Below are 18,339 nucleotides of genomic sequence, written 5' to 3'. Positions count from 1 at the left end.
TTAGTTTGTCAACACCATTGCAAAATTGTAGTCCATCCCACAAAACGCTGCAACTTAAATATTCTTTCATTATAACTGTTCTTATGAAATCTTAATAGAATCATGTGGTAGGCAAAATATTTTAATTCTATCAAAGAACAAGCAACTACTTCCAAAACATGCTTTTTTTCCCTCATGGGCTTATTCTTCACTTTTATTTATGACTTATTCTTACTACAGTACTTGACTAATATGCCTTTGCTTGGCAAAATACAGCCCTGAGTTTTTTCTTCGTATTATCCAATTTATTATGCTATTCTTCTGTTCCCAAAATAAACCAGAATTTGGATATAACACTGCATGAATCAACCAAAGATCTAGCAGTCAAACAACTTCAAGAGGCCGAGTTTGACTCCCAGCTCTTGCCTCCAGTTTTTGGCTTAATGCAGAAACATTAGGAGGCAGTGATCAAGAACCAAGTAATTGAGGCCCCGCCACTCATGTGCAGATTTAGATTTGGGGCCCAGTCCTCCCTCCCCAAATACTGAAAGCACTGAGAAATGAGGGAATGGATGGGGGAGTCTCCCTCTATTAAAAAAAAAAAAACAAAAGATTTATTTGAAAGGCAGAGTTATAGAGGGAGAAAGAGACAGAGATCTTCCATCCAAGATCTGCTTCACTCCCCAAAATGACCACAATGGCCAGAATGGGATCAATCTGAAACCAGGAGCCAGGAGCTTCTTGGTCTCCAACGGGATGCAGCAGCACAATCACTTGGGCCATCTCCACTGCTTTCTCAGGTAGGTTAGCAGAGATTTGGACTGGATGCTAGCAATGCAGATGGCAGCTTTACCCATGATGCCTCAGGACCCGCCCTAACATTTTATCTGCATCTCAAATGAATATTTCTTTCTGTCTTTCACGGGCCACAGATCTATAAAAAGCTTTGTGATTACTTCAAACCTAAAGGGGCAATATTCCCACACAAAAAAATTAGTTGCTGAGTTCAGAGGCTAATAATTAAGCATTGTTTCAGACTCCTCTCAGTACTGAAATTCACAATAAATCTGTACAGTGCTAAGTTTTTACCAAGGTCAGAAAGCCTCAGAATAAAGACAGAGTCCGACAACGTTAGCTTCAGACACTTTTGACAGTTTTTGGAGTGAGTGCCAGGGCCTAGGGAGAGGAGAGGCTAGTAATGAATACCGGGGATTATCTGAGGGGTGACAAAACGTCAAACACAAAGGACATTGCACTGAGTGGTGCATGTCCTAAGTACACTTTTGGAATGAATCTAGCAAAGATTTTTTTTCCTCAGAAAAAACAATTTTCTGGCAAACAGGCTTCACTTGACTTAGGTCGGACCACATCCCTCCCACCTCACACAAAGCTTTCCGCTGTTTCCTTACAGAATTCTCTCAGGGGAGCCCCAGTTTCAATAAATAGCCAAGCAACCAGGACTGAACACCATATTGAACTCATTTCAGTGACAATGGAAGAAAAACTTGCGATATTCTTCATAATCTTCGAGGAAGCCACACGGCAGGTCACCTAGAACACCTAGGGCAACCGGGGACACACAGTAAAGCGGCAATGGTAGAAGCCATTTTTTGTTCAGGTTTTTGTCTGGGTGGAGGGTGCTCTCGCAAGGGTTCAATAAGCCTCAAACATTAAACTGTCGATGCGCAACCACGACGGATTCATCTGCCGACGGGGCAACACTTGGGGGTCAAAGTCTAAAACGCACTCTTTAACCTTGCTGTGGCGACGAAGCTCACAACTAACGCTCACCGCCATACTCATCCGCGGGAAAGCTTTCTCCCTCAGCCGAAGAAGGAGGCGCCTCTGAGGGCACTCCCGCCACACCGTGCGAAACGCGCCCCATAGGGTTTCTGGGGATTGTAGTTTCAGTCACGTTTCTATCTCTTTTGTTTGACCGACGCAAAGCGAGTCAGAAAACTACAACTCCCAGAGTGCTCCGTGGTGGCGAACGGCCGCATAGGTGACGACTGTGGCGGAGAAGGCCTGGAGGGGCTCTGCGTTCTCTAGTGGCGCTGCTGGGACTGGTGGCAGGCTGCGGGCTGGCGTTGTCGCGGCTGAGGAGCACGGCGAGGGCCTTCGGCTTTTCCCACCGGGATCACCGCAACTATGAGTGCTGCGAGGGAGTCTCACCCGCACGGGGTGAAGCGTTCAGCCTCCCCAGACGACGATGTAAATAACAATGGCGGCGTGGATGAGGGTTGAGGCCTACTGTAGGCTGGGTTAGGCCGGGAAGGGTGGGTGAAGGAGGAGGAAGCGCCTGAGGAGGCTCGAAGGAGTGGGCTCGAGGGGGAGGAAGGTGAAGAATGGGCATTGTTTCCATTTCTTTATGAAGGTCGGCACGGTTGAAGCAGCGCACGCCGAGAGCCGGAGGCCTGCGCAGGAAGGGGGGATTGAGGAAAGAAATTCTGAGAGGGTCGGGAGCGGAGAGAGCCTAGTGGAGGAAGCCTGGGAGTTGCGTTCTGGGGGCTGCTCAAGCGGCTGCCTCGGGCCTTGCGACTCCGGTGAGAGACGCAAGACCCTCCCGGTCGTTACCATGACAATGGCGCAGTGTTCGTGCGCACGTGAGCGGGTTTTCGGCCTTGTGTCGGTGGCGTACTTTTGTAATCGTTTCCTAGTGTGGATGAACCGAGAACAGCACTAAGTCGGGAATGTGTGCTGTGGCTTGGCACTGGCTGGGGGAGGTGAGGGCCAGGGCGCCGAGAGCTGGGTGCCCATTTTGATGTCAGCTGCTGGGTCGTCCTTCCATCACCTTCCTCTGAAACGCTAGCGCTATCGCTTGAAATACACAAACGTTTCGGTCCTTAAAGTAATCCTTTAAGTATTTGCTGTCATACCAGGTGTTCGGAATTCAAAGATGAGTAAGTATAGGGCTTTATTTTAGATTTTGTAGGGTTTTTATTTTTCGTTCTTTCTTAGCCCCTAGCGCGGTGTCATGGAAACTGCAGATAACTAGAGAACGTAAATCTAGGTCTCCAAACGAATAGTTTGAAAAATATTGTTCGGAATTTATTGGAATTAGGGCGTGGAGAGGTCATCTTTAAGGATGAAAGGACATGGTGTAGTTCAGTGCATTTCATAACATCTTTAAGCCTTGAAAAGCTCATTTAATACTGCCGTGGAGCAAATGAGAGATGGTGTTAACACCCACCCCCTTGGGTGGAAGGTGGAACAGGACCAGAATAGTCTTTAAGGAAATTGATTATTAGTAGTCAAATAGTTGGGAATGAATGGTTACCTAATGGGGTTTATTCATTTCCCGATTACTGGCTTTCTGGTTTTTCCTTGTAAACATAGTGATTTAATATTCACTAAGAATTTGGTTTTTTAAGTAACTTGGCTGCTGTTTAAAAAGCTGTTCCATGGTGTTATAAACTATGATTTGATGTCAAACATCTGTTTTGCTACAACACTCAGCACCAGGTAAAGTTACAAGATTTCAAAAATTCCCCACAAACTCTAAGGAAATAATTTTAACTTGGATGAGTTTTAATACCTTTCCCATCCTATATGCATTGTGTTATGTGGGGATGGTTATAGTTTAGCAATTCAAAGTTAGGAATCTTCTCATACTATCAAATAGAAATGCTGCTAATATTACAGCGCCCTAGTAGTGATTTTTTGTTTTAGAAACATTTTCATTTTTACTCATAATTGGGAGTTATCTTTCAGTACTTCCTTTTTAGCATTTAAAAGGTATACATTTAAAATTACCTCTGAATTGTTATAGAATTCCATATAATATATGTGCTTGGTCATCAGTTTCTAAGGAAGATCCCGCTGCATGTAAAAGATAATTGAAAGGGGTTTTTCCTCTATGAGCTCATACATAATGGGTTAATAAAATATTTTAAAGATTTTAAATAACGGAATACAACTTTAGGTAAACTGATGTGTTTTGTAGTTTAGGAAACATTTTTTATTTAAAATGCAGAGAGGTCTTTGGTCTGCTGGTTCACCCCAAGATGCCTGCAGCAAATAGGCTAGGCCAGAACCAGGAAATGGGAACTCGGTGCACATTTCCCAAAGACCCAAGCACTTGAACCATTCCCTACTAAGTCCCAGGAAGCTGGGCTCAGGAGCAGAACTGAGATGGCACACCCAATAAGCAAGATGGGGACCAGCACACTTACATATGGGCACCGGTTTGAGCTCTTTTCAAAGAAAAAAAAAAATGAAACTTTTTGAAAGGGGAGGTATGTGCAGGCCTCACAAGCATGTCTTAACTGCTAGGTCAAATGCCCACCTCAGGTACATTTTTATAGTGAGTGATACTAAAGCTGAAGATAACTTAGGGGTTCCATTGGTTTGGTTGGAGTGGAGAAAAGGAAGCTAATTTGTAGAAAGTGTAAGGTAATATTGTAATAACAGATACTTCCGATAATGTTTTAAGTACATGTGTGCTTTCAAAATTCTACTTTTCCACCTGATGTTTGGTGTTTGCGTGCTGAGGTCTTTGATGGGAATAACCAACCATAAAGACTTAATTATTTTTTTAATTAGAAGTTGTAAATGACATAGTTATATATAAAAACATTATGAAGACGTTTCCTCTGTGTTTTTTGGGTTTTGTTGTAGAGACTGGTGTGTGTTTTCCATCTGCCTCACTCCCCATCTGCTTCAGAGACCCCAGATCAGCTTAAGACCACTCAGTGGTTGCTCTTTTAAAAGTTGGTTTTTAGACAATTGTTTTAACTTTGTGTAACTAGTTCATAGACTACTGTCAGTACTCTAATTTTGTCATGAATAATAAGAGCAGAGGACTTTCAAAGGAAAGGCTTTCTGCCTCAGTGTCCTTATTTATTAAATTACTGTTACAAAGAGCTCTCCAGAGAATGTGAATAAAAAGTGATTTGCTGGTTAGGACTTTTTATCAGCAAATACTTGGGACCAGAAGTGTTTTGAATTTCAGATTATTTTGGATTTGGGGATATTTAGGCTTGTATAATGAGATATGATGGGCATGGGTTCTAAACCTAAACATGAAATTCACTTATGTTTCATATATACTTTATACCATAGCCTGGAGATAATTATATGCAGTATTTCTGGTGTTCGTGCATTTTGATTATAACCCCATCACAAGTTCAGGTGGGGAATTTTCCACTTGTGGTATCATGTCATTACTCAGAAAGTTTTGAACTACTTCAGATTTTCAAGTAAAGGATGCTTAACTTGTATGTGTTACTTTGACACTGTTAAGACAGTCTTTTCTAGAAGCTTTTATAGATGTATATTAAAACTAAGTTCAGTGTCAGGACCAGACTCTGAACAAAAGATTTATTGAGAATCAGAACCGAAGCTTCACTGAGACTTTGAATTTGTTTTTTTAGTTTTTCAAAACCATACTGAGCCAGAAATAATTAAGAACGAAATTAACTTGTAAAAAGATGAGTAGCAACATGGAAATAAGTAGAGATTTGGAATTTAGATGGTAACCAAAATAGAAGAACTACAGCTGAGTCCAGTATGGTACAGATGTTTTAATTTTTGTGTGTCCAGGAGAAATAATTATCATTTTTCATATTCTTTCAGTCTTGAATAATTTTTGGAATAAAGGGGTAGTGAAAAACAACTTTACTAATAGTTTTTATATTATATGTACTCAAAAAGTATTCTCTGAATAAAAGTGATTGCTCATCATCAGCTGTCGTGTAAATTTAGAACATTGTAATTTATGATTTCATATCTATTCTAATAGACTTAAGCTTTATGGTACTTTTAGTTATTGCATTTGCATCATTAAAGTATAATGGAATACTTTTTGAAAGCTTCTGTTATAATTTTGTGTGGAAGAGGGGTTTGTTATCTTTGCTCCGTAATTGTACAACATTTTCATTTTCATATTACAAATTCAGTTAGGATAATAATGTTTTCATTTCTGTGTCATCCTTCTAGTCACCTTTGTATTTGCATCTGCGTTCACCTCTTGTCTGCCAACTGACTGAAGTAAATTTTGGCACGTATACATTATAAAAGATGAAATAGACATGCATTCCTTTAGAAAAATGTGATAGCCTTGTTTTATTGCAAGGAAAATCTTTTTTATTGACTGGCTCTTCAATTACAAGTACCGTTTTCCTTTTTCTTTCCTGTGTCTTTCATTGATTCTCAGGTTAGAGAAAATGTCTTCTGGTGCTTCAGCATCCAAAGAATGGTTGTCTGAGATTTTTGCACAAACTGTTGGTTTCACCATCATTAATGTGGAATATAACTTTTATTGTTTTGCATTTACCTTCTCATTCACATCATGGAAGAGAAGTGGAAAAACACTTTTCATCTGTGTGACATGAAAGCTAAAAGGAGACAACAGAAACCTAGAGGGATATATTTGAATTAGAATATGATGGAAATGCTTAAATTACTAAGCAAGAACACTGAACCTGCTTCATGTTTTAAAACTGATGGGGGAAAAAAATTTGCAGTTGCAGATAGACTTAAGTGTTTAGTACTTGTTTTTATGGGAAAAGCAATCAAATAAATAGGGTGATGTTTTAAGAATCTTTTACATTGCATTTGAAATCCAGAAACATACAAACATAGCCTATGTAGGTGGTAGATCTTATTTTTTTTTTTATTAATTTTATTTTTATTACAAAGTCAGATATACTGAGAGGAGGAGAGACAGAGAGGAAGTGGAGCTGCCGGGATTAGAACCAGCGGCCATATGGGATCAAGGCGAGGACCTTAGCCACTAGGCCACACCGCCAAGCCCGGTAGATCTTATTTCTACTGGTTTAAAACATTTGCCAAATGCCCATAATAATGGCCAGAGTTGGGCCAAGTTAAAGCCAGGCTTCTATAACTCAGTCTGATTCTTCCGCATGAGTGGCAGGCGCCTGCATGTTTGAGCCAGCGTCTGCTGTCTCCCAGGGTGGACGTTATCAGGAGGCTGGAAGCAGAGGAGCTGGGGATCGAAGTCATCTTAGTTTCGTATCAAACATCTGCCCCTATTTTATTAATATTTTAATCATTTTTTAGGGTAATTGGGAATCAGAATTATAATGAAATTTTAAATCAGTTTCAGGAGATAGGGGAAAATACTATTACTGGGATGTTTCTTAGATTAAAGGATTCTGTGGCCCTGTTTGATAACTGCAAGATAGAATGAGCTTTAGTTTCTTTTAATACATTTCTGTTTGCAAGGCACTGTGACAGAGGAGAGACAGATGGAAAGGCATCTTCTATTCACTGTTTTATTCACTAGATACCCTCAATAATAGGGATAGGCCAAACCAAAATCAGTAGCCAGGAACCCCATGTAGGTGGCAGGAAATCATGACCTTGGGCTAGCAGGTACATTGCTGCCCCCCTGGTGCATCTGCAGGACACTGGACTGGAAACATGGAGTTGCCCTCGCTCCTATATAGGAAGCAGTCATCCCAAGCATCAACTTAACCCACTGTGCTACAAAGGCTGCTCCTTTAGTTTATTCTTTTAAAAAACAAATTTTTTTGTCTTTGGGAAACCTTCAAGAAAAATTATGACATTAATCTTCACAATACCTAGAGTTGTTCAAAAGAAACTGGAAAATTGGTTCCGATGCATCTTGATGATATACTGTTCATCAGAGCTTCATATAATGCCTGAATTCTTAAAATTTTAACAACTGTGACAGCCTTCTGGATTCAAAGGGGACTAGTTGCTCTGAATCCCTGCAAGGCTATAGGATACTGGGTATTAAAATGTGGTCCTCACTTCAACAAAGTTAGCATCACTTCTGACTTAGAAATTCAAAGCCTTGAGCTCCATCCCAGACCCCGTGAAAGTGAAACCCTAGCCCAGTAATAAGTTGCTGCCAAGCACTGGAGGTCATTGTGATACATAGAAACTTTGGAGACGCTCTGATTGGGAACAACAAGGTTCTGCTACCTGGAGGTAATAGGGCTGTGTTTGAATCAGAATGTGATGCAAATGCTTAGATTACTAAGCAAGAACAGGGAACCTGCTTCATGTTGAAAAACTGACCGGGGAAAGAACTAGAGTTACAGGTAGACTGAATTTTCAGTACTTTTTTTAAGAAAAAAGTAATCAACTGACTTCTTTTTCAGCTTGGATCTAGCAATTGGGAGACAGCAGACTTAGGTAATGAAGAGAGAAAACAGAAGTTCTTGAGACTTATGGGTGCCGGAAAGGTAAGCATCAGCTGCTTTGCTTTTTTTTTTTTTTTTTTTTTACTATTTCTGTGAAAATAATGCATTTTAAGTGTATGGTAAATGAGAAGAACTGAAATTACAGTAAAAGGCATAGAGAAAGTGCCTTTCTGCTGGTTCACTCCCCAAATCCCCCTGATGGCTGAGTTTGAGCCACACTGAAGTGGGAACCTAGACTCACTCCAAGTCTCACACAAGTTGAGACTTCACTCTGAACCATCACCCAGGGTGTGCTTTTGCAGGATGCTGGAATTGAGCACAGCCGGGACACAAAGCCAGACACTGCTGCGGATTGCTGGGCTTCCAGATGGCAGCTTGCTCCTTGAGCCAAACACCTGCCCCCATGTTGTGCTATTTCAGACCACTCTGAGCATCTTCAGTGCTTCTGGCAGTGAGGTTTGGCGACTGTAGAAAAGAGAACTTGGTACAAGGACACTGGGAAAAAGGAGATGAGAAAGTTTTTGATTGGTCATGTTAGACCAATTGATTAAAAGTATTTCTAGGGGGCTTGGCGGCGTGGCCTAGTGGCTAAGGTCCTCGCCTTGATCCCATATGGCCGCTGGTTCTAATCCCGGCGGCTCCACTTCCTCTCTGTCTCTCCTCCTCTCAGTATATCTGACTTTGTAATGGAAATAAAATAAATCTTAAAAAAAAAAAAAAAAGTATTTCTAGGCATGTCAACTAGCAGGAACCTCTGCGTGCAGTAATATGTCTTACAGCTAGAAAATATCCCTTATCAAAAATCTAAATTTTAAAACATTGAATGTATCTTTTTTTAAAAGAAAGGATTTATTTTTATTGCAAAGCCAGTTACATAGAGAGGAGGAGAGATAGAGGGGAAGATCTTTGGTCCGTTGATTCATTCCCCAAGTTGCCACAGTAGCTGGTGCTGTGCCAATCTGAAGCCAGGAGCCAGGAACTTCTTCCAGGTCTCCCACGCAGGTGCAGGGTCCCAAGGCTTTGGGCTGTCCTCGACTGCTTTCCCAGGCCACAAGCAGGGAGCTGGATGGGAAGCGGGGCCTCCGGGATTAGAACCGGCGCCCATATGGGATCCTGGCACATTCAAGGCGAGGACTTTAGCTGCTAGGCCATTGTGCCGGACCCACATTGAATGTATCTTGAAATTCTTCTGTTTGATTAATGCAAGATACAAAAAATAGATGCAAGGAAAATAACCTATTGGAAAAAAATTTCTCTCACAAATTTGTTTTTACATATATATTTGGGAGTTTCTAGACAGTTACGGAAGCAAGTAACTTAATTTTCATAGCATTGTCCCAGTAATCCTCTTACAAATTAAATTAGAAAGTAATAGCAAAATATTTTTTGAAAAGTCTCAAAATGGGGCCCGGCACGATAGCATAGCAGTTAAAGTCCTTGCCTTGAACATGCTGGGATCCTATATGGGCGCCGGTTCTAACCCCGGCGGCCCTGCTTCCCATTCAGCTCCCTGCCTGTGGCCTGGAAAAGCAATCGAGGACGGCCCAAAGCCTTGAGACCCTGTACCCGCATGGTCCCAAGACTCGGAAGAGGCGCCTGGCTTCGGATTGGTGCAGTACTGGCCATTGCAGCTGCTTGGTTTCATCAGACGAAAGATCTTGCTGTCTGTCTCTCCTCTCTCTGTATATCTACCTTTCCAATAAAAATAAATGTTTAAAAAAAAAACAAAAAGAAAAATCTCAAAATGAAGTTGTACCAGTTGTTTCATACATGAAAATGCATCCATGCCTAAAAGGCATAATTAACTACCTATTACAAGCTTAGGTATTGTACTTGGTCCTGGGGCATAGATTAATAACATATGTTTGAAGCTATCAAACAAGAAAGTGGCGATACAGAATTATAATTGCTATTAGATAGCTATGCAGGTAGTGCTGGGGAACCAGAAAAGGGCAGCTGGCTTAGCAGTGTAAACAAATGTCCCAGAAACAACTGATCAGGTTTTACAAAGATAAGGAGGAGTTAATAAGAGTTTAATAGTAAACATTTGAGACATACATATATAGGAAACATCGGTGGAGTATCCTATTGATTAGATTTCCAGTAACTTGTCATTTTTCATAGAAAGCAGTCAAATTTCTCTTTGTTCAAACAAATGCAAAGATGCTAAAATTATGTAAAGCAAGAGTTTAGAGGGCTTGTGTAGCCTAGTAAAATGAAAACTCTTCAGATGTTTAAATATCCTAACAGTTTACAGTGACCATAAGCAAATAGTTGTTCACATAGGTCAAATTCTTTGCTGTCCAGTGCTGGTTGAGATTATCTTCATATGGGCAGTTGAGTGGTTTTTGTTTTAAGAGGTAAGCAGAAAGCCATGATTTATTGAAGAGAATGGGGCTAGTACATACCCAGACATGCGTGTGGGCAGAACTCATGAGGGAGGATTTTATTCCATTTAGATTTATGGTCACGAAGTACAACTATATTTCAAATCTTGGCCAGCATGCATCATTGGTCACCAGGGAACCAGCTGAGAAAGAATATACCAGTGAGTTATCGCCATCCTAAAATAACTTGATACCATTATTTATTTATTTTTTAAAGATTTCTTCAGTTGTTTTTTTGTTTTTTGTTTTTTTTTTTTTTAATTGGAAAGGCAGATCTATAGAGACAAGGAGAAACAAAGATTTTCTGTCTATTGGTTCACTTCCCAAGTGGTCACAGTAGCTGGAACTGAGTGATCCAAAGCCAGGAGCTTCTTCCCGGTCTCCCACACGGGTGCGGGGTCCCAAGGCCCTCGGCCGTCCTGCTTTCCCAGGCCTCAAACAGAGAACTAGATGGGAAGTGGAGCAGCCAGGATACAAACCAGTGCCGGTAAGGTATCCTGGCAGTTGCAAGGCGAGGATTTATCCACTAGGCTATTTTGCCGGACCCAATACCACTTATATTCAAGTCGTGTTAATAGGATGTGTTTGACAATATAAAATAGCACATTGAATGATTTACTTAAATATCAAATTAGAACCTTTCAGTTACATAATTTTGTTTATGGAGAATGTGTCCAGTGTTAACAACAGGAAGATTTGTTGTATCTTCCCAGATGGTTGGTTACGATTGCTTTGCAAAGGTCCTTTTGATTTTTCCTTTCCCTTGTTTTTACACATGTGTTTATCTTCAGTACTTGAAAGGCAGAGCATAGAGAAGATAGCACAGCTCCTGGTTCACTGCCAGAATGTCCACACCAAATGGACCAGGCCAAAGCCAAGAGCCTGGCTGTGCCTGCATCTGCTGTGCCTGTGGCTGGGCACCTAGGGCTGCATCAGCAGCTGCTGCCTCCCGAAATGTAATAGCAGGAAGTTGGATTAGAAGCAGAACTGAGACACAGATTGATACTCTGATGCGGGATTTGAGTATTGCGGGCTTTGATTAACCTGCAGAACACCTCCCTTAACCTGTGTTTTAGTTGCTAGACTTTATGAAACTAAACGTGAGCCAAAAAGAGTTTATAAATGAAAGTAATTAAGTACCCTCATCAGTTGGTAATCTTGAATCAAGTTTATGGGTTTTTGTTTTATTTAATGATACCTACTGTTATCTAACCTACATATTCACTTACTGATGACATTTGTCTATTTCCACAGCCTGTCACTGCCCTTACTCAATTGTCAGCATAGAGATCTTAATTTGGTCCTTTGTCTTCACTATATTCCAGAAGCCTGGAATAGTTTCTTTCACATAATTGACATAATGATTGTGTTAAAGTAGTGGTTTCAAATTCTTACATTTTCTGCCTCTTATAGAAAGAACATACTGGTCGTCTGGTCATAGGAGATCACAAATCAACATCTCACTTCCGAACAGGTAAGAAAGTAAAATGTATGTAATAAGAAATATATCCATGAAAACATTTAGCAAATGCTGAATTTGGCATATGCAATAATTGTATGTTTTTGGTATATCAAATGTCTTGCACTTTTAATAAAGGAGAATATGTTGTCAGTATGGTATTCTAACAAAAAAAGAAACTTTATAACTTCAGTTTCTGTACATCATCTTGCCAACCATGATATGTATGGAATTTTTCTTTAAAGTGTGTAACAATTAGTTGTCATTTAAATTAATAATTTTTCTTTTAGTGAAAGTTGACCCTAATCTTGTACATTGTTAATAACAGACTGTAATGACCTAGATTAAGTAAACAAAACATTTGTAAGAGTTAGAGAGGGGGAGAGAAAGAGCGAGAGATATCTTCATCTACTGGTGCAATCCCCAAATGGCCACACCATCTCGGGCCAGGGGCTTCTTTAACCCGACCTGGCTGGCATTGTAGAAATTAGTAATTTTTCTGGTGAGTTACTTCAGGTTGATTTGTATTGTTACATAAAGAACAAGTATCCCTCTGCTTTACAGAATGGAAAAACATTTCAACTGCTGCATTTACTTTTTTTTTTTTTTTGAGATTCATTTATGTGAAAGTCGGAGTTGCTGTCTATTGGTTCACTACCCAGTTGGATGGGTTGGGCTGGGCCAAAGTGAGGCACCAGGAGCTTCATCTGGATTTCCCAGATTATTGGTAGGGAGCTGGATTGGTGAGATTCAAACCATCACCCAGATGAGATGTTGACGCTGCAGGTGGCTTAACCTGTGCCACAGTGTTGGCCCTGCATTCAGTTCTTTCATTTGTTTGTTTTACCTAGGAGGTTCTTTTATTCCACTAAGTAGGAGCTGGAGCAGGGGTAGAGGGAAAGAGAGAAGGGAAGCATCTCCAACCATGGTGGCAGGAGGGGCAAACAGGATAAGGGACAAGATAAGATGAAGGAGGATAGGAGAGGGAAGGGAAACTGGGTCAGGAAGCCGCACCATGCGCAGGGGGAGAGGAAGGAAGAGGAATGGAAGTTTGCATTTACTTTTTTTTTTAAAGGTTTATTTATTTTTATTACAAAGTCAGATATACAGAGAGGAGAGACAGAGAGGAAGATCTTCCATCCGATGATTCACTCCCCAAGGGAGCGCAACAGCCGGTGCTGTGCCAATCCAAAGCCAGGAACCAGGAACCTCTTCCGGGTCTCCCACGTGGGTGCAGGGTCCCAAGGCTTTGGGCCGTCCTCGACTGCTTTCCCAGGCCACAAGCAGGGAGCTGGATGGGAAGTGGAGCTGCCGGAATTAGAACCGGCGCCCATATGGGATCTCGGGGTGTTCAAGGTGAGGACTTTAGCCGCCAGGCCACGCTGCCGGGCCCTGCATTTACTTTTAAAATTGGAGTTTTATGAATAAAAATAATTCAAACTATCACTGTTGTGGTGCAGTAACAACCCAAATGGACATCAGTTTGAGTCCAGCTGCTGCAAAGTACTGGACACAAGAAGCTCCAATAGTATTGGAGCATTCTCGTTCTTGATGGTAGGTTCATGGGTGATTATTTAGTATTCTGCATCATAACTTATGTATAGCAGAATAGATATATATGATGGCATGAAATAACATTGAGGGGCCCGGCGGTGTGGCGTAGTGGCTAAAGTCCTCGCCTTGAACGCCCCGGGATCCCATATGGGCGCCGGTTCTAATCCCGGCAGCCCCACTTCCCATCCAGCTCCCTGCTTGTGGCCTGGGAAAGCAGTCGAGGACGGCCCAAAGCCTTGGGACCCTGCACCCGTGTGGGAGACCCGGAAGAGGTTCCTGGTTCCTGGCTTTGGATCGGCACAGCACCGGCTGTTGCGCTCCCTTGGGGAGTGAATCATCGGATGGAAGATCTTCCTCTCTGTCTCTCCTCTCTGTATATCTGACTTTGTAATAAAAATAAATAAACCTTTAAAAAAAAACATTGATACTGCTTCTGTAAACTAGTATACAAAAAAAAAGACATGAGGGAGAGTCATATTGAAGGTTACTTTATCCATTTTCTGAGTAGGATTGGTTTGTATTTATTTTCTGTTCAAAGATAATGGTTTTGTTAAATTTTTTTAGATGGTGAAACTTGTAGGGGAATGATCATTTATTAGACTACAGGTTTTTTATCTTCCATGTGTGCTTTTGTAGTTTAAAAGATTAGTAATTGTAAATACTTCCTTGGCTTTATTGTGTATTAGGTAACCATAGTAAGTATAAGGAGAATAATCACAATTAGAAAATTCAGCCCTGAATATGATAGCATCTTTATGGGTTTTTTTTTGTGTAATCAAATGTTTTTATTAATTTGACTGAAACATAATCAAAGTACACTGGACATACAGGGGAAGAAGACAAGAAAATTAATGAAGAACTGGAGTCTCAGTATCAGCAAAGTATGGACAGTAAATTATCAGGAAGATATCGACGACATTGTGGACTTGGCTTCAGTGAGGTAGTAATTATCTTATTTTTATTGATGGAAAAGGCAATTTCAAGTTGATACTCATTTCTGTTAGGTTAACCTAGCAACCAAGAATTTTAATGTAAAAAGCTGTAATAAAATTACATAAAGATTTTTTATTGCTTAAAGTTTTAAAAGTATTTTCTGATTCCAGCTTACTGTAGCTTATGCTTGATCATTAGGACCCAGTTTTAGTAGACACAACATGCTCACATGTTAGAAAAAGTGTTTTATCTCATGATGGGGTTTTTTTTGCTTTTTTTTTTTTTTTTTTTTTTTTTTTTTTTTTTTTAAGGTTTATTTACTTTTATTAGAAAGTCAGATATACAGAGAGGAGGAAGGATCTTCATCCGGCAATTCACTCCCCAAGTGGCCACAATGGCCGGAGCTGAGCCAGTCTAAATCCAGCAGCTAGGAGCTTCTTCCGGGTCTCCCACGTGGGTGCAGGGTCCCAAGGCTTTGGGCCAGCCTTGACTGCTTTCCCAGACTACAAGCAGGGAGCTGGATGGGAAGTGGAGCTGCCGGGATTAGAACCGGCACCCATATGGGATCCTGGTGTGTGCAAGGCAAGGACTTTAGCCACTAGGCTACAGCCCTGGGCCCTACAGTGGTTTTCTTTTTTTCTTTTTTTTTTTTTTTTTAAAGATTTATTCATTTTATTACAAAGTCAGATATAGAGAGGAGGAGAGACAGAGAAGATCTTCCGTCCGATGATTCACTCCCCAAGGGAGCGCAACAGCCGGTGGTGCTGTGCCGATCCGAAGCCAGGAACCAGGAACCGCTTCCGGGTCTCCCACACGGGTGCAGTGTCCCAAGGCTTTGGGCCGTCCTCGACTGCTTTCCCAGGCCACAAGCAGGGAGCTGGATGGGAAGTGGAGCTGCCGGGATTAGAACCGGCGCCCATATGGGATCCCGGGGCGTTCAAGGCAAGGACTTTAGCCGCTAGGCCATGCCACCGGGCCCCCTACAGTGGTTTTCAAACTAGGGGAGAGGTCTTCAGAGTCCTAAAATGCTACGTAAGGGCCAATGTATGAAATATGTAGAGATGCCTGAATCCTCAGTCTAGTTCTTCCCTCAGCCTCCGAATGGGCCGTTTTTAAGACTGGTAAAAACTAAGGGTGTTTCCTAACTTTACACTGGCTGATTATTTTTAAAGTAGACTGTTAATTGATGTTTTAGGTAGAAGATCAAGATGGAGATGGCGATGTGGCTGGAGAGGATGATGATGATGATGATGATTCACCTGACCCTGAAAGTCCTGATGACTCGGAAAGTGATTCCGAATCAGACAAAGAAGAATCTGCTGAAGAACTCCAAGCAGCTGAGCACCCTGACGAAGTGGAAGATCCCAAAAACAAAAAGGATGCAAAGAGCAATTACAAAATGATGTTTGTTAAATCCAGTGGGTCATAACTCCAAACATTTAGTCTTTGTATTAAAAGTAAGCCTTATTGTTATAATGCACAGTGGAGGACTGCTTCTAGAGCACAGACCTTTGTATTATAATTTTTAAAAAGGCCCTTTTAAATAATTGCAGAGTGTTTGCTTTCAAATGTCATGGGTTACACTTTTATGGGCATGACTATAACCATTTTTGTAAAGAGTAAGAGTTGTATAAAATAAGAAATAAATACAGTACTCAACTTCCTTTCATATTGGCATCATCAGTGCTCTTATCTCCCCTTTAAATGCAGTAACAGGGAGATGCTTTTTGTTTGTAGTAGCCGTTTCGTTGTTTTGGGGCTTTTGTTTGATTTTGGTTTGGTTTGGTCCTTCATATTTTTCCTCACAAAAAATTTATACTGTGATGTATTTGTGAAAAAATAATCTTTAATTTGCTATGGTAGAAATATTCATCATGGATATTTCTGCTGCCAATCAAATTAAGTTAATGTTGATAGCAGATTAAGTAATTAATTTACTCTTACTGACTCAACTCTCCTCTGTTGGACCAAAGCAACATGAGAACAAGTACTTTTCATACTTGTCAGGATGGAATGTTAAGATCCCAGGCAGTGTTTATATAATTTGGATTGCATTGTATGTTAGGTTTTTGATAAAGTCGGGTCAACTTTTACAGCAGAAATGATTTCTCATTTATTGCTCTACTTAGAAATATGTAAAACTGGATTTTTTTCTTTTCCTCCTCCTTTTTTTTTTAGATGTGACCAAAGTTATTTTCTCCTTAAGGTCGAAATAAAGAGAAAGCAGTTTCCCATATTTGGTTGTGATACCTTTATCCTCATTATCTAAAAATGAGGGGCAGGCTTACTGAACAAGAAACTAAAGCAAATTCTGTTCGTTTTATCTCAAAGCTGTTATTTTGATTCAATTACTGAAACTTTCCAGTTTTATTGCTGCCTTTGTTAGTATAAGATTGGAATCACTGGACTGCTATTAGGTGGTTAATTTGCTCTGCAGATTAACACATACTCCATTAAGGGCTACTCAGTGGATCTTTGAATAACTGGGTCCAAAATCTTAATATTTCCAAGAAGTTAAAAGGTGTGAGTCAGACCTGTTAGTGAGCTGAACTATTATACATCCAGATACGTGCTATGTGTTTGATGTGCTGAACTTAAAAAGCAATTATTCCTATGTCATTTTGAAATTAGGATGTTAGAGGAGTACGCCAACTAGAAATGATTTCTGGTTTATAGATTCTTAGAATTGAAGTTTGGAATTTCTAAAAACTGCTCACATTGTTTAAAATAGGTGCTATCCTTATGTAGATTTATTAGTTTGGGCAGTAGACAGTATTGTGACATATAACAAATACTTGGTTTGAAAAGATTTCACTTAACAGTTTTAGTTTGACCACTGGTTTTCAAAACTCCATACTGTGGGATTTCTTGTTCTAACCACTTTGAAGTAGAAGGTAAAGAGTGATTTCTATTTAAAAATGAAAGTGAGGACCAGTATTATGTTTTAAAAAGTATTTTCATCACTTTGTTGTTTAAGTATGCAGGGTTGTTTTATAAGTTTTTGTTCTAATGTACAAATTGAAGCACCCTCTTCTGAAGTAACTACTGGAGGCCTTTCTTCATCTCCAAATAGAGAAACTTTGGCTTCAGTTCGTGATTCATGTATTACTGGGTATTAACAAGATTAAGAATTGGAATAAATTTAGATCTATTGGTCCATTTGGCGTAGTGTCCCAGCACCACATCTCCATGACTGTCTCTTAAGCATGAATTTACCAGTTGGGCCGGTGGGGGGTGGGGGTGGGGGTGGCGGTTAAAAGGAAATTGATACCTTGACATCTTGATAAACCTAAAAAGTTATCGGGTGGGAAAACACAGGTGATTTATAGAATTGAGTGCACTTTTCCCAGGGCTGACCTATACTCAATTTGAGCCTGTACTAGTGATCTAACAGTCCTTATTGAGAAGAATGTTTTCAGAGACACAATCCAGTGGTGTTTCTATTCGGTGAGAGTCAAATATTTCTTTAAATCTGGGAAAGTTGAAAATACAAAGAAATTTAGGGGAGGTTATGTTTGAGATCAGGAAAGTCACATTTGTAAGTTAGGGGCAAGTTCAGCTCAGCTCTCCAGTTATCTTTCATAACTACCTCTTAGGCACAGGACTGTAGAAACATTACTTTGTCTCCACCGTAAGAAATTACATCTTGCATTAATGTTCAATATCCAGAAACCACTTTACCTCTGAAATAACTAATGTAGAAATATTTGCTGACTTCATGGCTATTCCTTTACATGATGAAGTTGTCAACAGCTACGCAGCCCTCATCTAGATGTCAGTTGATTTATCAATGTAGTATTACATTTGTTAGTCTCCTAAAGTACCTCCCCCGGGGTCCTTTGTGGAAGATCCCAGATGGATCCAGTTCCCTCCAGGTTATTTCTGGAGAAATTGC

The 18,339-nt window shown here is 40.5% G+C and overlaps 1 protein-coding gene across 2 annotated transcripts; it reads left to right on the top strand.

Moving 5' to 3' along the window:
• Nucleotides 1–1,968: 1,968 nt before the first annotated feature.
• Nucleotides 1,969–17,603, top strand: C4H11orf58 (chromosome 4 C11orf58 homolog). Of its 2 annotated transcripts, XM_058663327.1 has the most exons (5): nt 1,969–2,190; nt 8,070–8,153; nt 11,912–11,972; nt 14,342–14,451; nt 15,640–17,603. In XM_058663327.1, exons 1-5 carry the CDS (start codon nt 2,128–2,130, stop codon nt 15,871–15,873), a joined length of 552 nt encoding a protein of 183 aa, XP_058519310.1. In that variant the 5' UTR covers nt 1,969–2,127; the 3' UTR covers nt 15,874–17,603. The 2 variants fall into 2 exon arrangements, with proteins under 2 accessions (XP_058519310.1, XP_058519311.1); XM_058663328.1 differs by lacking the exon at nt 1,969–2,190 and having other exon boundaries at nt 8,091–8,153; nt 14,326–14,451.
• The last annotated feature ends 736 nt before the right edge of the window (nt 17,604–18,339 follow it).

The sequence above is a fragment of the Ochotona princeps genome, chromosome 4 (assembly GCF_030435755.1).
Source record: "Ochotona princeps isolate mOchPri1 chromosome 4, mOchPri1.hap1, whole genome shotgun sequence".
Taxonomy (NCBI): Eukaryota; Metazoa; Chordata; class Mammalia; order Lagomorpha; family Ochotonidae; genus Ochotona; species Ochotona princeps.
The sequence above is the reverse complement of the archived record's forward strand: the minus strand, read 5'-3'. Positions and strand labels throughout refer to the sequence as shown.

Bases quoted from the DNA above. Each gene is read 5' to 3' on its own strand.
- C4H11orf58 (XM_058663327.1), top strand. From the start codon at position 2,128: ATGAGTGCTGCGAGGGAGTCTCACCCGCACGGGGTGAAGCGTTCAGCC. The intron at 2,191-8,069 runs GTAAATAACAAT...CTTCTTTTTCAG, and splicing joins CAGCCTCCCCAGACGACGAT to CTTGGATCTAGCAATTGGGA. The intron at 8,154-11,911 runs GTAAGCATCAGC...TGCCTCTTATAG, and splicing joins GACTTATGGGTGCCGGAAAG to AAAGAACATACTGGTCGTCT.